General features: G+C 35.7%; 1 protein-coding gene across 1 annotated transcript in view; it reads right to left on the reverse strand.

Annotated features, from left to right (window-relative positions):
• Positions 1-23,068, reverse strand: part of DNAH14 (dynein axonemal heavy chain 14) — a 463,650-nt gene that overhangs the window by 108,834 nt on the left and 331,748 nt on the right. Inside the window, exons 50-55 of the mRNA XM_034947740.3 lie at positions 22,177-22,308; positions 20,970-21,137; positions 19,911-20,081; positions 17,288-17,455; positions 15,922-16,014; positions 3,357-3,554 (exon numbers count right to left, since the gene is read on the reverse strand). Of these exons, the coding sequence (XP_034803631.2) occupies positions 3,357-3,554; positions 15,922-16,014; positions 17,288-17,455; positions 19,911-20,081; positions 20,970-21,137; positions 22,177-22,308 (930 nt within the window). The remainder of the gene's footprint in view (positions 1-3,356; positions 3,555-15,921; positions 16,015-17,287; positions 17,456-19,910; positions 20,082-20,969; positions 21,138-22,176; positions 22,309-23,068) is intronic.

A 23,068-nucleotide genomic window follows, 5' to 3' on the forward strand; every position in this document is an offset into this window, starting at 1 on the left:
ATCCAGCCTATCACTGATGAACATTTAGGTTGATTTCATGTCTTTGCTATTGTGAAGAGTGCTGCAGTGACATACACATGCATGTATCTTTATAATAGGATGATTTATATTCCTCTTGGTATATACCCACTAATGGGATTGCTGGGTTGAATGGTATTTCTGTCTTTAGGTCTTTGAGGAACTGACACAATGTCTTCCACAGTGGCTGAACCAATTTACACACCCACCAACCATGTATAAGCATTCCTTTTTCTCTATGACCTCATCAGCATTTGTTATTTTTTGACTTTTTAATAGTAGCCATTCTGACTGGTGTTAGATGGTATCTTATTGTCGTTTTGATTTGCATTTCTCTAACTATCAGTGATGTTGAGCTTTTTAACATATAATTGTTGGCTACATGTATGTCTTCTTTTGAAAAGTGTCTGTTCATGTCTTTTGCCCACTTTTTTATGGGGTTGATGAAAATCTCTTAGAACTGAAAAATGAATGCAGCAAAGTAGCAGGATACAAAAATCAGTAATGTTTCTATATATGAACAGCAAACTAGGTGAAAAAAATTAAAAAGGCAATCCCATTTAGAATAGCTACAATAAATAAAATAAAATACCTGGGAATAAATTTGAACAAAGGAGATGAAAGAACTCTACAAGGAAAACCGCAAAACGCTGATAGAAGAAACTGAACAGGGTACAAACAAATGGAAAGACATCCCATGTTCATGAATCAAAAAAACTAATATTGTTAAGATGACCATACTACCTAAAGCAATCTACAGATTTGTTGCAATCTCTGAAAAATGCCAATGATATTCTTCACAGAAATAGAAAAAAATTCCTAAAATTCAAATAGAACCACAAAATATCTCAAAAATCCAAAGCAATTCTGAGCAAAAAGAACAAAATTGGAGGCATCACACTACCAGACTTCAAAATACATTATAAAGCTATAGTAACCAAAACAGCATGGTATGGGAACAAAAACAGACACATAGACCAATGGAATAGAATAGAGTACCCAGAAATTAATCCATGTATCAATGGCCAACTCATTTTTGACAAATGCACTGAGAACATACAATGGAAAAAAGTCAGTCTTCAATAAATGGTGCTGGGAAAGTTGAATATCCATATACAGAAGAATGAAAATAGACCCCCACCTCTCACCCCATCCAAGAATCAACTCAAAATTAATTAAAGAGCTAAATGTAAGACCCGAAACTATAAAACTACTGGAAGAAAACATAAGGGAAATGCTTCAGGACATTGGTCTTGGAAAAGAATTTATAAATAAGACCTCAAAAGCACAGGCAACAAAAGCAAATATAAACAAATGGAATTATATCAAACTAAAAAGCATGGTAAATTTCCTTCTGTACAGCAAAGGAAACAATAGAATGAAAAGACAAACTACAGAATAGGAGAAAATATTTGCAAATGATTCATCCAATAGAGGATTCATATCTAGAATATACAAGGAACTCAAACTTAACAGCAAAAACCAAAAAGAAAGAACGAAAAACAAAACAAAACCTGATTAAAAAATGGGCAAATGATGTGAACAGATATTTCTCAAAAGAAGACATACAAATGGCCAAAAAAATGAATAAATGCTCAATATCACTAATTACAGGGAAATGCAAATCAAAACCATGATAAGCTATCACCTCTCCCCAGTCAGGATGGCTATCATCAAATAGACAAAAAATAGCAAATGATGGTGAAGATGTGGAGAAAGGGAACTCTTGTACACTGTCGGTGGGAATGTAATCTAGTACAGCCATTATGGCAAATAGTATGGAGGTTCCTCAAAAAACTACATATGAGTCTGGGCAACACAGTGAGACCCCGCCTCTACAAAAAAATTAGCTGGGTGTGGTTGTGCAGTCTTGTAGTCTCAGCTACTTGGGAGGCTAAGGTGGGAGGATCACTTGAGCCTCAGAGGTCGGGGCTTCAGTGAGCCATGATTGCACCACTGCACTCCAGCCTGGGTGACAGAGGAATACTCTGTCTCAAAACAAAACAAAAACTGCAAATAAAATGATCATAAGATCCAGCAATCCCACTTCTGGGCATTTATCCAAAGAAAAGGAAATCAGTATATCAAGAAAACATCTGCACCCTCATGTTTATAACAGCTCTTTTCACAATAGCCAAGATACAGAATCTACCTAAGTGTCCACCAGTGAATGAATGACTAAAGAAAATATGGTATATATACTTCATAAAATACAATTCAGCCATAAAAGAGAATGAAATCCTGTCACTGTGGCAACATGATTATGCTAAGTGTAGTAAGCCAGGAACAGAAAGTTAAACACCACATCCTCTCACTCATATATAAAAGTTAAAAACAAGTGGATCTCACAGGAGTAAAAAGTGGAACAGAAGATACTAGAGGCTGAGAAAGGTAGGGGAAAGGGAGAGAAGGATAGGGAGGGATTTTTTAAGGGATACAAAATTACAGCTAGAGAGGAGGAATAAGTTCTACTAACCTATAGCATTGTAGGATAACTATACATAACAATAATATATTATATAGTGTCAAATGGCTAGAAGGAGGATATTGAATTCTCCTAACACAAAAATGATAAATGTTAGAGATAATGAATATGCTAGTTATGGTAATCTGCTCTTACATGTATTGAAACATCACTATACCCCATAAACACATGTACAATTATCACGTCAATTTAAAACATTTAATTGAGTTTAATTTGAAAAGAAAATAGACAAGCCACAGACTTGGAGGAAATATATATATATATATATATATATATATATACACATACACACACACATATCTATACACACATATATATACACACACACACACACATATATATATATGACAAAAATAACATATTCTGTAAGGAAAGTCCTGCATCTGACAGTGAAAATAGAGCAGAAGAAGAGTAATGGAGAGAAACAGAAGCCTGGATGCTGTAAGAGCAGATGGTAGATTACATATCTAACTGTAGATTACAGATACTGGATATAGATGAAAGGGTTTTTAAAATACAGATTGTAAAGCTAGTTATGATATAAGACAGATGACTTCAGCTACATAGATAAATTACTTCCAATCTGTCAATTAAAATGAACAAGATAATGACATAGAAAATACCTTTATTGAAATATTTATTCATAACTACCTATGGCATCATTACAAATATATAAACTCTGTGGGCTATGACTAGATAAGAACAGAGAATACTGCAAGAAAACTGATATTGTAGGGCAATAGAACCATTGATAAATATTTTCTTGTTTTCTTTTCAAATATTAAATTTTTGGGGAGGGGGTAGCCACATAGATATCAAACTTCAGCAAATAGCAAAGACAAAAAGTACTTACTTGTTCTATGTTTAAATTGGGAACCATCAGAACAGTGGGTTTCCCTTTTAATCCTGCGTGAATAAACACCTTTTTAAAGACTTCTTTGAATTCGATGTAGGCACATTTGTGAGATATAGGCACTCGGTATAGTTTATTATCTGTCAAATAACAGGCCAAGGTTGCACATGTTTTTTTCCCACATCCATCTATTCCAATCTTTGGGAGAAAAGAAATACAACATATGACATACATTTTCTGGGAATCTTTCAACGTATAGTTTTCTGTTTATTATTTGTGCTAGAAATTTTGATGTAAAAATACCCCAGACTATTTTTATTTATAACCTTTTGGGAGTCATATTAAACATAATTTAAATATTTTATCAAAATTTTTATAAGGCACTCATCCACTTTCAATATTTTCATCTTTCCATAGCCTCTTTAAATATATGAGCAAATTTCACTGGAAAGAGAACATAATCTTGAAAAAAGCACAGATAGGCTTATAAACCATCTTCATGTCACTGTCAATATTTGATTCTTCATTTATAAGTAACTAGATAGATCTTTTCCTTTTTATTTTGAGCAATAGGTACTTAATAAATGCTTTTGGGGAATAATGGCAAAGTAAGTATTGTTTTAAAAACAGCTTTATTTAGGTGCAATTTACAGCTTATACCTGTTTTAAGTGGATAATTCAATGCTTTTTAGTACATTTACAGACTTATGCAACCCTTGTCACAATTCAGTTTTGGAACAATTGCCTTCACCCCAAAAAGATCTTTCAAGCCCACTGGCAGTCAATCACCATCCAACTCTCAGGCCCAATCACTAATATGTTTTCATCTCTATTGATTTGCCTATTTTTGGCATTTCATATAAATGAAATTATATGCCATGAAGTCTAATGTATCTGATTTATTTTACTTAGCATAATAAGTTCTTTCATGTTGTATGTGTATCAGTAGTTTGTTCCTTTTTATTGCTGAATGGTATTCTATTGTATGGACATATCACATTTTATTTATCCATTGATGAACATTTGAATGGTTTCTACTTCTTGATTATGAATAATGCTGCTATGAACATTTCCCTACAAGTCTTTGAGTGGACACTTGTTTTATTTTCCCTTGTGTAGAGACAGAGAAATGGAATTGCTCAATTATGTGGTAAATCTATGTTAAACTTTATAAGAAATAGCCAAACCATTTTCCAAAGTAGTTGTACTATTTTACATTCCCACAAGCACTGTATGAAAGTTCAATTTATACACAATCTTGTCAATGATTGCTATTAACTATCTTTTTGATTATAGCCATTCAAGTGGGTGTTTAGTGTTATTGTGGTTTTAATTTGCATTTCCCTAATGACTAATGAAGCCGAACATCTTTTCATGGGCTGATTAACCATTCAGGTATCGTCTTTGGTGAAACATCTATTCAAATCTTTTGTCTATTTTTAAAAATAAACTTATTTTAGAAGAGTTTTAGACTCACAGAAAAATTGCCAAGATAGTATGGGGAACTGTCATATATCCACATCCTATTTCCCCTATTAGCATCTAACATTAGTATATTACATTTGTTACCATTAATGAACCAAAATTGATATATTATTATTAACTGAAGTCCATACTTTTTTCAGATCTTGTTAGTTTTTAACCTAATGATTTTTCTCTCCTTCGGAATTTCTTCCAGGATACTATATTACATTTAGCAGCCAAATCTCCTTAAGCTACTCTTGACTGTGACAGTTTTTCACACTTTCCTTATTTTTGATGGCCTCAAGAGTTTCAAGGAGTTCTGATCAGGTATTTTATGGAATGTCACTCAACTAGGATTTTCCTGCTGTTTTTCTCATGATTATACTCACCATGATTTATCATTTTTGTTGGTGAACTTGATCACCTAGATAAGGCGGTGTTTGTCAGGTTTCTCCACTGTGAAGTTACTCTTTTTTCCCCCTTTCTGTATGGTACTCTTTGGGAGAACGTCACTATGTGCAGCCCTCAGTGAAGGAGTGAGGAGTTATGCTCCAGCTTCTTGAGGGTAGACTACCTACGTACATTATGTGGATATCTTCTGAATGGGAGATTTGTCTATTCTCCCTCATTTACTTATTTATTTAGTCATTTATTTATATAAGTATGGGCCCATGGATATTTATTATACACTTTGGATTATTATTTAATACCACTTTATTTCTTTGTTTTCTTGCTCCAGCTTTGGCCACTGTGAACTCTTTTAGTTGGCTCTTGTGTCCCTCTGACATAACCCCATGATTATTTTAGCACTTCACTTGTAGCACTACAGGATTCTCCAGGCTCATATTGTATATTTCCTGTCCCAGTCCTATAATCAGCAATTTTCCCAAGGAGTCCTGGTTCCTTTTATTGGAGAATGGTATTAGAAACCAAGATCTGGGAGCTAGGTGTACTCATTGCTACTGGAGATCACTGCCTGTAAGCCCTCCCAGCTGACACAGCAAATAAATAAATGTTTGTATACTAACCCTTATAGACACACATTCCTATAAAATTTCTATATCCAATCACCTATTTTAAGCTAAAAATAAGTTTAACTTATGTCTCCAACTCTATTACTACATAATCATTTTAGTCTCTTTCCCTTGTTTAGCTCTGCCCTCCAATAGTGAGAAAACTGGTTTCCAACATCTGCCATCCATTTACTTCATTATTCAGTTCCAGTATATGTGTATTGTGGTATTGGAATGGTTAACTTTACCCCCAAACCACTTTTTATATTGGCTCCTTTTCCCCTAATCCTCTTCAGTGAGTTTGTGTCACACACTTGCAACATGGTTTGATTTTTCTTTCACATTCTGCATTTCATCCTGGGATTACCAGACCTCCAAAATGACTTTTTTTTCTAAATTTGTAAACATTAAGGTTCATTCTTTGTGTCATCGAGTTCTATGGGCTTTGACAAATATATAGTGTCATGTGTTCACCATTATAGTATACAGAATTTTTACCATCCTAAAATATCTTGTGTTTCACTTTCCTTTCTTTCCACCAAACCCTTAGACAACAAATATTTTTACCATTTCCATAGTTTTGCCTTTTCCAGAATGTCATATAAGTGGAATCATATAATATGTTGCCTTTCCAGACCGACTTCTTTCACTTAGCAATATACCTTTGAAATTCACCCATGTCTCTTTGTGGCTTGAGAGCTCATTTCTTTTTATCTCTGAATAATATTCCATTGTATCAATGTACTACTACAGTGTGTTTATTCATTTGCTTTATTGAAGGAATCTTGGTTGCTTCCAGTTTTTGGTGATTATGAATAAAGTTGCTATAATCATTCCTGTGCAGGTTTTTATGTGGGCTAAGTTTTCAAATCAGTTAGGTAAATGTGTAGGAGCATGATTACTGGCTCATATGGCAAGACTATGTTTAGCTTTGTAGGAAACTGCTAAACTGTCTTCCAAAGTGGCTGTGCTATTTTCAATTCCCACCAGCTATGAATGAGAGTTCCTATTGCTCTGTATCCTTGTCAGTAATTGCTATTATCAGTTCTTTGGGTTTTGGTCATTTTAATAGGGATGTTGTGGTATCTCATTATTGTTTCCCCTAATGACAACTGATATTGAGCACCTTTTCATATGCTTTTGTAAGGTATTTATTTTTTCCTTTTATTTTTTAGTTGATGTGATAATTGTACATATTTATGGGATACAGAGTGATAATTCCATATGAACATATAATGTATAATAATCAAATTGGAGTAAATACATTAATCACCTCAAACATTGTCCTTTGTGTTGTGAACATTCAAAATCCTCTCCTCTAGCATTTTGAAAACATTCAATAAATTATAGTAAACCATATTCAGCCTACAGTGCTGCAAAACACCAGAACTCATTCCTCCTATGTAGCTATAATTTTGTATTAATTAACTAAACTCTCCCTTTCTCCCCTCCTCTCCCCTTCCTGGCCTCTAATACCCATAATTCTACTCTCTACTTCTGTGAGTTCGAATTTTGTTTCTCAGTTTTCACATGAGTGAGAACATGCAGTAGTTCTCTTTCCTTGCCTAACTTATTTTGCTTAACATGAGGCCTTCCAGGCTCTTCCATGTTGCCACTTATTGCAGCACTATTCACAAGAGCTAATAAGCCAAATGTCCATCAACAGAAGAACGGATAGAGGAAATGTGGTATATATGTACAATAAAATTCAGCCATAACAAGGTAACTGTTTCTTCATTTATTTTTTTTTTTTTTGAGACAGGGTCTCACTTTGTCACCCAGGCTGGAGTGCAGTGGTGCTATCACAGCTTACTGCAGCCGTGAATTCCTGGGCTTAAGTGATCCCCCTGCCTCAGCTTCCTGAGTAGCTGGGACTACAGGTACATGCCACCATACCTGGCTAAATTTTTATTTTTTTGTAAGAAGGGGGTCTCATTATGTGGCCCAGGCTGGTCTTGAACTCCTGGCCTCAGGCAATCCTCCTGTGTTGCCCTCCCAAAGTGCTGGGATTATAGGCATGAGCCACCACACTGGGCCAGCATCTGTTTATTTTTCTTTTTCTTTTTTGAGACAGAGTCTCGCTCTATCACCCAGGCTGGAGTGCAGTGGCGCTATCTTGGCTCACTGTAACTTCCACCTCCTGGGTTCAAGCAATTCTCCTGCGTCACCCTGAGTAGCTGAGATTACAGGTGTGTGCCACCATGCCCAGCTAATTATTGTATTTTTGTAGAGATGGAGTTTCACCCTGTTGGCCAGGCTGGTCTCAAACTCCTGGCCTCGAGTGATCCACCCACTTTGGCCTCCCAAAGTTCTGGCATTACAGGCATGAGCCACCATGCCTGGCCTGTTTATTTTTAATTGGGTTGCTTGTCCTTAGGATTTTCCACAAACAGGATCATGTGGAATGTGAATAAGGATGGGTTTGCTCCCTTTATTTTTTCCAATCTGGATGCCCTTTCCCCACTTTTTCTTACCTAATTGCACTGGCTAGAACTTCTAGTATAGTGTTGAATAGAAATTGTAAGGCAAAACATTCTTGCTTTGTTCTCAATCTTAGGGGAAAAGCATTTTGTCTTTCACTGTTAAGCATAATGCTAGCTGTAAGTTTTTCACAGAAGCTCTTTATTAGGTTGCTGAAGCTTCCTTCTTTTCCTTTTTGCTGAGAGTAAAAAAAAATGGTGTTGGATTTTGTCGTGCTTTTCTGCATCTCCTGAGATTATTGTGTGGTTTTTGCTTTTAATTCCATTAATAGATATATTGCATTAATGATTTTTAGGAAATATTAAACCAAATGTGCATTCCTGCAGTAAATCTCACTTGTTTATGATGTATAATACTTGCTATATGTTGCTGGTTTTGGTTTGTTAAGATTTTGTTCAGATATTTTTCCACTATATTCATAAGGGATATTAGCCTGTAGTTTTCTTTTCTCGTGATGACTTTGTCTAGTTTTGGTATTAGGATGTTACTGACCTTATAGATGAATTGGGAAGTATTTCCTCTTCTATTTTCTGGGACAGTTTGTGAAGGAATGGTGTTAATTCTTCCTTAGATGTTTGGTAGAAATCTCTGGTGAGGCCATTTGGCTCTGGGCTTTTCTTGTGGGAAGTTTTTAAATTCCTAATTAAATCTCCTTATTTGTTACTGCTCTATTAGATTTTCTAATTCTTCAGTTTCAGTAATTTATATATTTCTAGGAAAGACATTTTATCTAAGTGATCTACTATGTTGGCATACAATTGTTCATAGTATTCTCTTATAATCTTTTATTATTTCTGTAATATTGATAGTAATATTCCCTCTTTAATTCCTGATTTTAATAATTTGAGTCTTTTCTTCATTTTTTCTTGGTCAGTCTAGCAAAGAACTTGTCAATTTTGTTGATCTTTTCAAAGAACCAACTTTTGGTTTTATTGGTATTCCCTACTGGTTTTATATTCTCCACTTTCTTCTCTAATCTTTATTATTTTCTTCCATCTGCATGCTTTGGGTTTGGTTTTCTTTCCTTTTGGTATTTTCCTAAGGTGGAAGGTTAGGTTATTGATTTGAGGTTGCTCTTTTTAAATACAAGTATTTATAGCTATAGATTTCTCTTAACAGCTTTATATTATGTTTTTGTTTGTTTTCATGTATCTCAAAGTATTTTCTAATTTCTCTGCAGTTTCTTCTTTCACCCATTTAGGAGTACGTTGTAAAAGTTCCACATAGTTATTAATATCCCAACTTTCCTTTTGTTGGAAACTTTCTAATTTAGTTCTACTGTGGTCAAAGAACATACTTCGTATGATTTCAATCCTTTGAAATTTACTGAGGCTTGTTTTATGGCTTGGCATTCGGTCTCTCCTCAAGAATGTTACATGTTTGCTTCAAAAGAATATGTGTTTTGCTGTTGTTGGTGGAGTCTTCTATCATGTCAATTAGTTCAAGTTGTTTTACTATCCTGTTGAAGTCTTTGTAACCTTGCTGATTTTATGTCTAGTTTCTCTATCAATTATTAAGAGTGAAGGTATTGAAGTGTCCAACTATTATTGTTAAATTGATTATTTCTCCCTTAAATTCTGTCGGTTTTGGTTCCATGTATTTGGCACTAAGTTTTTAGGTGTGTATATGTTTATAACTCTTATGATCTTTTCTTCATTATAGCCATGTTTTTTTTTTTTCTTTTTGGTCTCAGAACACTTAATTTTTTCCTGAAAGTCTACTTTGCCTGATATTAGTATACCCACTCCAACTTTCTTGTGGTAATTGTTTGCATGGATTATTTTTCTCCATCCTTTCATTTTCAGCCATTTTGGATCTTTGAATCTAACGTGTGGCTTTTGTTGATAGCATATAGTTGGATTTTGTTCTTTAAAAAATCTAGTTTTATAATCTCTGCATTTTTATTGGAGTTTTTAATGCATTTGTATTTGGGGCTTGTCTGCCACACTGTTATTTTCCATATGTCTCATTTTTTTTCCCTTTGTTTCTCCATTCTTTTGTGTTAAATAAATATTTTCCAGAGCTCTATCTTCATTTTCTTGGCTTTTTTATTATATATATTTTTAGTTCTCTTCTAATTTTTTTACATTAAAAATAATAACTATTTATTGAATGATATCATAAGGTAAAAAGATGAACCATAATCTGGAAAATTACACTTGCCACACATATAATGAAGAAAATATTAGTATCTGAATATATAAATAACTCCTACCAATCAATAAGAAAAAGATAACCTAATAGAAAAATGGGCAAAGCACACGAATGGATGATTCACTGAAGAGAAGACCCGAATGATCAATAAACAAATGAAAAGTTGATCAACCAGTATCTGCATCTCTATGTTTGCCCCTGCAGTAACTATCAAACTCTCCCTTAGCAACCCTCAGTAATGGCTGACTGAAATTGCTGCATAGATGGGCCAAATACTTCAGCCCTCTCATCTTTCTGAGGCACATTTCCTAGAGCATTTCCTAGAGATTCCCTTATGTAATTAACTTCCAGTTGCTAACAATAGTAACTGGCCTGATCATGCACCCTGTATTGATTACCATCTCTTCTGTGTCTCACTTTCTCACTCCTCTACCTGCTTTCTGGGACCATGTCTCAAGTTAACATTGAATACTTGCCTCGGGGCCTTCTTATGGGGGAACCTAAACTAAGATAAAATTGTTCAAGCTTCCTTTCCAGCATTGGACAGGGTCTAAGCTCTGATAACTCTATGGGAACTTTCCACAGAAAAGAAGCTAAAGATTCCCTTAAAATGCGTATAGAAGAAGGGGCCTGATGGCTTTGAATCAGGCCTGATGGCTGGGGCCCCAGACCACAGCCAGGCCCAAAACTTCATAGCTGTCCCAAGCCTGGAACTCTGGCTCATGGACCTCCTGCAGGTCTGCTTTCCTTCAGTTCTCTTTGAAACTTGTCTGCCATCGGTGTGTTTGGCCCTGACTTGCTTGGGTTCACAGTTAAACTATCCCCTTTCCTTGAGCATTTTTAGCATTTTTATTTAGATGATAGTGACATAAAAACTACACATATATTTAGCGTGTACATCTTGATGTTTTGATATATGTGTACATTGTTAAATGATCATCACAATCACACTACTTAAAATATCCACTATCTTTACATAGTTACCGTTGTGTGTGTGTGTATGAATATTAAGATCTACCCTCTTAACAAATTTCAAGTATATAATACAGTGTTGTTAACTATCATTATCATACTGTACATGAGTTCTCCAGAACTTGTTCACCTTGCATAACAGAATTACATTATGTATCTTATCACATCTATTTTATTTTATTTTTATTTTTAATCACAATCTATTTTAGATTAATACTAATAATTCCAGTAAAATATAGACAGTTTTCTTCAACATAACTCCATTTCCTCCCTCCTCTTTTGTGCTATTCATTGTTACACATATTACATCTTTATATATTATAAGCCCGACAATAGTTTTAGAATTATTATTTCATCTGATTATCTTTTAAAGTAGTTAAGAGTAAAGAAGAAAAATATATTTACATAGTCTGTGGTAGGCAGAATAATGCATCTGCCACCCCCATTCCCCACAAATATGTCCCCATCATGATCTCTGGAACCGATGAATATGTTATATTACATGGCAAGAGACTTTGCAGACATGATTAAGATTAAAGACCTTAAAATGGTGAGATCATCCTAGATTATCTGGCTGGGCCCAGTCTAAATCACATCAGTCCTTGAAAGCAGAGAATCTTTCCTGGCTTTGATCAGAGAGAGAGAGAGATGTTATGACTGATGAAGGGTCAAAGGGATGTGATGTTGCTGGCTTTACAGATGGATAAAGGCAGTTATGAGCCAAGGGATCCAGAAAGACTCTAGAAGCTAGTAAAAGAAAAGGAACAGATTCTCCCTTAGAGCCTCCAGAAAGTAATGCAGTCATACCTATACCTTAATTTTGGCCCAGTGAGTTCATGTCATACTTCTGACCTGCAAAACTGTAAGATAATAAATTTAAGTTGCCATATTTGCAATGTGTTTCATAGGCAGTAAAAAATGAACACACGGCCCTATATTTACCTATGTAATTGCTCTTATTGGTGCTCATTATTCTTCACAAGGATTTAAGTTACCATCAGTGTCTTTCACCCTCACCCTAAAAATTTACTTTAGTATTTTCTGTAACAAATTATCAGAGCTGTTTATCTGGAAATATCTTTATTTCATTTTAAAAATAGTTTTCTTGAACATAAAATTTTTGAGGTTTTTCCTCCTTTTATCTTTGAATATGCTGCTCCAATGCCTTCTGTTCTCCATTGTGTCTGATAATAAGTCAGCTGTAAATCTTATTGAGAATTCCTAGTACATAAGAAGTTGTTTTTCTCTTGCTGCCTTCATGATTTTCTCTTTGTCTTTGAATGGTTGACTATATGATGTGTCTAGGTGTTAATCTACTTTAATCTACTTGTGCTTACTCTTCTTAGACTTTCTTGAGCTGTGATTGAACTTCTTTTTTCTTTCTTTTTTTTTTTGAGATGGACTCTCACTTTGTCACCCAGGCTGGAGTTCAGTGGCGCTATCTTGGCTCACTGCAAGCTCTGCCTCCCAGGTTCACATCATTCTCCTGCCTCAGCCTCCCGAGTAGCTGGGACTACAGGCACCCACCACCATGCCCGGCTAATTTTTTGTATTTTTAGTAGAGATGGGGTTTCACCATGTTAGCCAGGATGGTCTCGATCTCCTGACCTCATGATCCACCTGCCTTGGCCTTCCAAAGTGCTGGGATTACAGGTGTAAGCCACCGTGCCCAGCTGTGATTGAACTTCTTGGATGTGAAGATTAATGTATTGGGGCATTATTTCTATGAAATCTTTTCTGCCCCCTTCTATTTCTTCTCTTTCTGGGAGCCCCATTAAGCATATTTTGATACACTTGATAGTGTCTTTTAGGTCTTTGATGTTCTTTTTCTTCATTTTTTTTCTTTCTCTTGTTCAGTGTAGATAAATTTTATAGATCTATTTTTAAGTTTGTGGATTCTCTTTTCTGCCATGTTAAATCTGCTGTTGAGCTCCTCTAGTGAAGTTTTCATCTCATTTATTTTAATTTTGAATCCCAGACATCCCAATTTGTAAAATAATTTATATCCCTTTATTGGTATTCTCTATTTGAAGAGTCATTTTTGTATGCTTTCCTTTAATTTATATATTAATATAAATAATAATATATATTTTCCTTTAGGCTTTTTGAGTATATTTACAAGAGCTGTATTTCAGATACCTGCCAAGCCCAACATCTGGATCCCCTTCAAGACAGTTCCTATTAACTACTTTTTCTCCCCATGTATAGCTCACACTTCCCTATCTGTTTTCATGTCTTGTAATTTTTGTTAAAAACTGAACATTTATGTGACAGATTATATGCAATAATCTTTTAAACCAATGCCTTAAATTGAAATACTAATTAATATTAGTTTTCTTGTTTTCCTCTGGTAGTTCTGGTAGTTCAACAATGTAATCCAATTGAACTATGTAATATTTACTTTTAAAATTCATGTACAATTTCTTCTTTTACTTTTTTACTGAATTAAACTGATCTCATTTGAACTGTCCAATCTAGATAACCATTATTTTATTATTTATTCTCTGTCTTAAATAGTCTTAATTAAGTCATTACACTCCCTCCAGTTGCTTCTCCCTGCAGAAGCTCCACATGCTAGACTAGCCTTCAGTTAAATTACTGTTATGCAAAATTGAACCCTAGTGTCACCTTGACCCATGAAAAAGATCTATTTATAATGTTTAATTGGGCAAACATAGTAATAGGGGGCCAGGTGTGGTGGCTCACACCTGTAATCCCAGCACTTTGGGAGGCCAAGGCGGGAGGATCACCTGAGGTCAGGAGTTCAAGATCAGCCTGCCCAACATGGTGAAACCCCGTCTCTACTAAAAATACAAAATATTAGCTGGGCGTGGTGGCAGGCACCTGTAATCCCTACTTGGGAGGCTACTCAGGAGGCTGAAGTAGGAGAATTGCTTGAACCCAGGAGGCAGAGGTTGCAGTGAGCTGAGATTGTGCCACTGCACTCTAGCCTGAGTAACAAGAGTGAAACTTCATCTAAAAAAACAAAAACAACAAACAAACCAACAAACAAAAAAACCCCAACAGTAATAGGATCAGAGGAATCAGGAATTTGCCATGTTTTACCTTGTATTTTTAATAGGGGCTCTGAGAGGGAAGATAGGTTTGTGATAACACATCTACAGAGAAACTATTAAGGCCAGATTCCAGTTGAGTGTAGGCTTTTGAAAACTGCTCTGAATACATTCTCAGGCATTTTAGAATTGAGAACTTGTAAATGTACCTATTGCTAGAAAAGACATGCTAAAGAAAAGAGTCACTGTGGTAAAATAACTAAACAGAGCATATACACTTTAGGAATAGAAAAATAATCTGTTAATAATTGAAATAAGACAGACAAAAATCATAGCCCTTGTAGAGCTTATGTTCTAAATGTGGAGACAGATGATTATACATGAAAAATTAATGTGTAATATTATATAAGATAAGGCTAAGGACCAGGAAGAAAAATAAAGCAGAATAAGGAGACAGACTAATAGGGACTGAGGGGAAGAAAAGAGGTGCGTTAGGGAACAGAGAAAACCACAGTGGTCCAGGTGATGATAACAGTGGCTTAAATAGGGTGGTGGCTGTGGAGATGCAGAGAAATATGCAGGTTTGAAATACATTTTTCAAGTTGTATCACCAGGGCTTCTTGATGAATTGAATGTGACAAGTGATGAAAAAGTGACAAAACTGAGTGACTCCCAGGTTTCTGACTAGACCAGTGGATATATGGTGATACCATTTATGAGTTAGGTTAGTAAAAGAATAGTTTTGGTGTTAGAAAGATTTGCTTCATATTTTTTTCTTGATTCTATTTTCCAGTTTTTAATTCCTTTTAATTAATCTTGTTGCATATGTCTGTTTAAATAAAACTTGTGTTTTATTTAAACACAAGTTTAAATAAGTGTTTAAATAAAGCTCTAGCTGTTCTGAATAAAAAAAATTCTTTTTGAGAAAAGTGCACAAATTAACCAAACAGTTATAAATAAAGTATAAAATAAACAACTAGTCATAAATAATAAATTAAATAAAAATAATTAATATGCTTTATGTAATTGGCTAAATATGTTGAATTTTAGCTAATTTTCCAAAAGATTTTCTCTATTCAAAGTATATTGGGGAATTTTCCAAGATTTTAACTCCCACTTGTTCTCATGAGAAGCAAAACATTGTGCAAAAGCTCACATTTCTAAATCAATAATCAAGTAAGCGCACTATTTTTGAAGTCAGGATCCATCTGCACAGCTACTGTATTAATGCTGCGAACACTAGAAATGGTGCAGTTTTATTCACATCAAGTGCCTTCCAAAAACAAATACCATTTTTATTTGCTGACAGATTTCATATGCAAACTGCAGAGAGGACAAGAGTCCTGTCCTATGGGTCAGTTATTGTGATAAGTGTGGCTAAATAAAACTTCTGTAAGTACAGTAGATTTTATTGGGATTTATTTTATTTTGTAAATTTAAAACCACTTGAAAAATTTAAATTCCTACCAGTAACATGTGACTCCCTGGTTGTCGAAGAACCCTTGTTGCTCTTATGATGTGTTCTATGGCTTCCTTGAAGAACACCATGGAATGAGAAAGCTAGCAGATGAAATGTGACAAATAAATGGATTATAGGTACAGAAAAATCAAACGTGCATTGTTGTTTTACATACAATTTACTTACAGAAAGGAGAATAACTAGTAATCCAGAGCTCTAGATCTAGTAAGCTGGTTATCATTAACATTTAGGGAAAGTAAATTTGTGCAATAAGGATTGTCCCTATGCTAATGTTCTTGTGAGTAGATTAGAAGGGTGGTGGTAGAATTGAGAGAAGAGAATGAAGAGGCAAACAATAGTATTTAGGCTCCCTTCCCCCTTCCCCTTCCCCCTCCCCCCTCCTTCCCCCTCCCCCTTTTCCCCTCCCCCTTCCCGTTTCCCCCTTCTCTTCCTTCTTTCCTTCCTTTCCTTTCCTTCCCTTCCTTTCCCCTTCCTCCCTCCCTTCCTTCCTTCCTTTTTCTTCTTCTTTTTTTTTTTTTTAGACAGGGTCTTGCTCTGTCATCCAGGCTGGAGTGCAGTTTCACAATCACGGCTCACTGCAGCCTCGACCTCCTGGGCTCAAGCAATCCTCTTGCCTCAGCCCTGTGTAGCTGGGACTTACAAGCAGGCACTGGCACCACAATGCCTGATTAATTAAATTTTTGTGTGTGTGCATGTGCGTGTGTGTGGAGATAGGGTTTCATTATGTTGACCAGACTGGTCTCAAACTCCTGGGCTCAAGTGATCCTCCTGCCTCAACCTCCCAAAGTGCTAGGATTATAGGCACAAGCCACCACACCTGGCCTAGGTTGCTTTTCTATTGTTTTGTCTTGGCAAGTAGGATAAGTGGTAGGAGGAAGAGATGCAGAAAATTGGTTTACAGTGTATGTGGTTTTATCGGTGTCTCTGTTCCAACACATCTTTGCCCACAACAATGGGTAAGATGTAAAGAGCCACAACCACTTTGCTGTCCTTTGTTGCTACTTTGGACCCTGTTGCTACACTCTCTTTTGCATTTATCTTCATGAACTCTATTCATTCAACTTCCTATAACCTCAGCTGTGTACCTTGTCTTTAAAATTATACCCTATCAAATGAGACAAATAAGATGAAATAACATAAAACTGTACTTCTAATGTTCTGCTTTAAAATATGAAGGTAAGCATTTTCCCCTGATCTCTCCCTCTCTCTCTCTTTTTCTCTCTTGCTCTCTCTCACACACAAACACACACACCCCTTAAAAATACTGATTTGATATACGTATATGTATGTAAAAATAAATAAATATATACATATATAGCACTCCTCAGATTTTTATATAGTATATGTGTTTACCTCCAAAGAAATTGAACCCAACTTCATTTGGAATTCATCAAGTACACTGGCAAGTTTATTATAGTCACTGGTATTCTGATAGATCTTTTTTCTATGAGTCTTGTTTATATCCAAGAAGTCCAAAAATACAGTTGAGTGATTCATCAGGTTTTCTTGGGTCCACTGAATCTATTGTAAGATAAGAATTTAACACTATCCGTTAATAGCACAATTCTACTTGTTATCAAAACTCACAGCATATATCTGTGTTGGAGAAGCTCCTGGCACAGTGGATCTAGGACTAACGTGTTCTTAACTTTTTTTGTGCTATAAACTCCTCTTGGTAGTGAAGCCTGTGGACTCTTTCTCAAAATAATATTTTAAAATGCATATATCAAAATATAAGGGTTACCAAAAAACCCCAAATATATTAGAATATGGTTGTATTTAAGAACGCTTTGAGGGTCTGTGGATCCCAGGTTAAGAACTCCTGTTGCTAGAAATATCTTGTAGTTCCAGCAACAGTCTGAGAAAAAGAATCGTCCCTTAGTCTACCACTACAGTTCTGCAAGTTTCCACATGTCCTTTCCTGGTTTACTTGGCAAATTCTTGCTTATCTTTCACACCAAGGTCATGGGCTACCTCTTATTTGAAGTCTGACCATCTCCCTCTCCCCTAAAATCAGGTAGAATAAATTACTCCTTCCTCCTTTGTTCCACCACTATATTGTGTGCATAGGTCTGTCACAGCACTGATGTTACAGCACTGACAGAAATGCATTGCACTTCTTAGGTTGTAATGTGCTTGGAGGCAGGGTCCATGCTAGTCCTAGGTAGTCCTCAGCACTTATCCCACTTGCTATCTGGCACTGGGAATTCCTGATAGGCATTCAGAAGATGTTTGTTTGGCAAATGGCTAAATGAAGATTGAGGGGTGGCATGGTATGATAATTTGAAAATATATGTCATTAGATATCCTAGGTTTGAATAATGACTCCACCACTTAACTAGCAGGGTGACCTTAGGTGAGATCTTAATCTTACTCTGCTCGGTTTCTTCATCTGTAAAATCAGGATAATAACAGGACCTATATCATAGGGTGTTATGAATTAAGATTAAAGTGAGTAATGATATGTAAAGTGAGTAACGATATGTCTTAACACTGTGCTTGGCACATTGTATTAACTATTAGAATTTTATTTTTTTAAGTAAATCAACTGACCGATTAAGTGATATTGTATAAACTGAAATTCTCACAGGAATAATTTAAATCCTTACATCCTTAGGAAAGATTTGGTCCATATGGTCTTGAATTTGGGGTTGCCTTTGCTGTCCATAGGACTGACCCCTGCTAGGGCAGGACCCAATTCCCTAAGTATTTGCTTGCTCATTTTCTACTGCCTCTATATCTATTCCTTAGTCCGGTAAAATCTCAAAACTGAATTATGGTTGGCATTTATAGGGAGTTTGGGAACTTCTCCCAAGATACTAATAAGCTCTCTTTAAGAAATGCAAATCAAAACCACAATTAGATACCATCTAACACCAGTCAGAATGGCTAATACTAAAAAGTCAAAAAATAACAGATGCTGGTGAGGATGCAGAGAAAAAGGAACACTTACACACTGTTGGTGGGAACTTAAATTAGTTCAACCATTGTGGAAGACAGTGTGGTGATTCCTCAAAGTTCTAGAAACAGAACTACCGTTTGACCCAGCAATCCCATTAGTGGGTATATATCCAAAGGAATATAAATCGTTTTATCATAAAGACACACTCACACACATGTTCATATTTCCTGGGCTTCTGTTAATGAGAAGAATGAAGTTGGCACCACCAGAGAAGACAGAAAAAGAAAAGAGTCCACCTTTGGGAAGGAAATGTTCTCCTTAATTCTCTTGAAAGGAGACGGCAAAAAATTCTAGTAATGGAGCCTAGATCACTGCTCCATTTAGTCACATTCTTTTAGTGTGATCAGTTTATTGAAACACTTTCCTTTGTGACCTAGATTAAAAGACAGGCAGTAAGAAAACTAAAGTTCAAAGAGATGGAGAAGGATGAGGAGTCTTGTTGAGGTATCAAGAGAGTGGACAGTTCTGTGAGTCCTGGAGAAAAATGAACAGTTTTGAGGTTGCTAAGGGGCCAAAAGCATGGGCAAAGGCATCAATGATGATTTTATCCTCTCCAGCATATCTATAGTTTTAGACATTTTCAAGTGGAAATGGAATTGTTAATAAAATTACATTTCTTTCAGTATTATATAAATTTTTGAGGACTTTCATGAAACAACATTTTTTGCCCAATAATACACTTAAAACAATTTTGTTTTGTTTTGTTTTGAGACGGAGTCTCGCTCTGTCGCCCAGGCTGGAGTGCAGTGGTGCGATCTCGGCTCACTGCAAGCTCCGCCTCCCGGGTTCACGCCATTCTCCTGCCTCAGCCTCCCGAGTAGCTGGGACTACAGGCGCCCACCACCACGCCCGGCTAATTTTTTTGTATTTTTAGTAGAGACGGGGTTTCACGTGTTAGCCAGGATGGTCTCGATCTCCTGACCTCGTGATCTGCCCGCTTCGGCCTCCCAAAGTGCTGGGATTACAGGCGTAAGCCACCACACCCGGCCAATAATTTTTAAAATATAAATTTACCTGAAAACAGTTCTCAAGTTCCCTTGAAAGCAACCGATAGAAAAGGCTTTTATCAGTGAAATCAATTAAGCGATCGTGAAATACTCGGGTGGCTTCATGAACAAAGAGCAGAGCAGCCATCTCTTTGGAGTTAATAACAGTCCTGTCAGCTTGCAGCAATCCTAGGAGAAGCTGTTAGGGATTTAAAAATAACGTTTTTTTAAAAAAATTAGCCGGGTAGTATGTGAAGCGAAGACTCAATTTTTGCGGGTTTATGATCCATAAAAATAGAAGCAATTATCCAAGGTAAGAATTGTGAATTTCTCCAAGTGATAATCTGAAGCTTTGATGAGATGGGAAAGTGATAAGATAGGGAAAATTGGTATGGAATCACTCTTAGAGGGAGGGGGACTTGGGGACTCCTCAGCCACATCTAATGGAGGCCTTGCTAGGATGGGAGTCTCGACTACAGTGCTAACATGGAGGCAGGGTGTTGCACGTGATACTGAGGTACTTCCTAATGTTTATATGTTTTAACATTCTAAATTTGGATTTAAAATGTTATAGCCCATTTCACAGATTACATGTGCTATTTAGGGCTAAAGTCTCACAGTTAGGGGAGAAAGGTATCAAATTCAAGAATTGATTTTCTTAACATTTCAATTTTGAAAATTATTTGGCCATGGCTGATAACTAAGTCAGCACTGTTGGCAAAATCTGTTAAAATTCAAGCATGTTTATGAAATGTATACATGCTTTCATTTTCTGACAGCCACAATAAAATCTCAGAAATAAAGCAAACCCCAAATCTATCCAAATCTATGTTATAACCTTGTCACTTATTTCTCTGCTGAGGATCTTAGCCAATATTCTAACACTCTTAGGGATTTCATCATTGAATTATTTGCACAGAATTATTTTAACAATTTTCTTCAACTAACTCTTGAGAAAAGCTGCTAATAGCAAAACTAACCAACATTCATTTCCCTTTTTTCCCCTTCTAACAATCTAATGTTGACAGTATGAGAGAGAGCAACTTATATTTAAAAAATAAACTAGAGAATGAACATTAAAACAAACCTTAAACATATCTCGAAGATTAAACATGTAGTGACATTTTGTTGGAGTTGGCAACATATTCTGACGTACTTGATGGTATATAGCTAGGGAACAAGATATTATCTGATCCTTACTTTTCTGAACTTCAGGTGTGAAGTTATTGATGGAGAAATAAATTCCCAAATGAGCCTTTAAAAAGAAATGTTATAATTTAGTTTGCCAAAAATTTTAGGTATAGACTACTTCTGGCTACCTTCCACTAAAAAGCAGACTTGTGTATTATAATAGAGGATTAATTTCATTAAATGTTAAAATTAAAATCCATTCAACATAGGATGGTAGATTAGTAAAAACAAAACACTCTAGGGGTTGCAAACTGGAGAAAATTCCATTTGGTGCTAGTCTGTTGAATGGTCTAAAAGGATGTGATACATTTTCTCTGGGGACAATTTATGCTTCACCTCCGTATACACCAGGTGTGCTGGGAATTCCTCTATCTCCTTGCTCTCCAGGAGATGTTATAGGAAGTGTAAACTAACAAAACTGTTACCTCAGTCTGGATTGACGATACAGGTATACATTCTTTGAAAAATTCTGAAATATCTTACTGGAAAGATGACTCAACTTGAAATCTAGTGTGACTAGAAAAATAAATCTTAAGCAAGATTAGGAAATTCATCAACACGAATCTTGTTTTCTTCTTTAATATAAAATTCAAAGATTCATTTTTAAACTCAAGTTTTCAAAAAGCACTTGGTAATTCTGATATAGTTGGTAAATAGTTCACACCTGAAAAAAAATCCTGTTTTAGAAGAAAGTCTACCTGTATGCCAACTGGGACCAAGGTAATAGTTTGTGTAGCATTTTGTTATTCCATAACAAAATGAAAAGAGCAAATCAATTCTGGCAAAAATCAGGGTATGTGTGTTAAAAATGCAGATTCCTGCATGCTAGGCCAGATATACTGGATCAGAATCTCTGAGGATAAAGTCCTAAAATCTACATTTTAACGTGCATTGGACATGCACCACAAGTGTTTATTTTACACACAATAACTTGTGCTTTTGATATGTAGAACCAAATTATAATAGGCCAGAAAACATAGGGGGAAATAAAATCTATCCCCTTAAAGTAATTTTCTTTCAATATTAGTGGATTTAAGTTCTCGTATTTTTCCTTATTCTAGGGAATTAATTTTTTTCAGTAGAAAATGAACTAGATGTGTTACCTGGAAAATAGTACATAAGATGTCTTGTGAAGGATGAGGTAATACCAGCATGGAAAAGTGTTTGAGAAGACGTGGGCTGATATCATTCACAACTGGAACACAAGCTGCAACTATAGACAGATCTTGAATATTCTGTGATAAGGATAAAAAGGAAGAGTAACTGAATGTATCTGTAAGAAGTGAAGTATGTACCTACGTCTCTGTCCCAAATTGGACAAAACATTTAAAAACATTTAGACAAAAAGATTTAATTACTATTTATTGCAAAAACAAAGATTACAGTGGTAAAAGAAATCTATCTTAGAAATAACCCATCCTAAAATATAATTTCAAGATACATTATTTCTTGAAGGCTTTCTAAATGTCATCAGGAAATGGTCCTGTTTTTTAAAATTATTATACTTTAAATTCTAGGGTACATGTGCACAATGTGCAGGTTTGTTATATATGTATACATGTGCCATGTTGGTGTGCTGCACCCATTAACTCGTCATTTACATTAGGTATACCTCCTAATGCTATCCCCCCCTCCCCCCACCCCACAACAGGCCCCGGTGTGTGAGGTTCCCCATTCTGTGTCCAAGTGTTCTCATTGTTCAATTCCCACCTATGAGTGAGAACATGTGGTGTTTGGTTTTCTGTCCTTGCAACAGTTTGCTCAGAATGATGGTTTCCAGCTTCATCCATGTCCCTACAAAGGACATGAACTCATCCTTTTTTATGGCTGCATAGTATTCCATGGTGTATATGCACCATATTTTCTTAATCCAGTCAATCATTGGTGGACATTTGGGTTGGTTCCAAGTCTTTGCTATTGTGAATAGTGCCACAATAAACATACGTGTGCATGTGTCTTCATAGCAGCATGATTTATAATCCTTTCGGTATATAC

The sequence above is a fragment of the Pan paniscus genome, chromosome 1, assembly GCF_029289425.2.
Source record: "Pan paniscus chromosome 1, NHGRI_mPanPan1-v2.0_pri, whole genome shotgun sequence".
Taxonomy (NCBI): domain Eukaryota; kingdom Metazoa; phylum Chordata; class Mammalia; order Primates; family Hominidae; genus Pan; species Pan paniscus.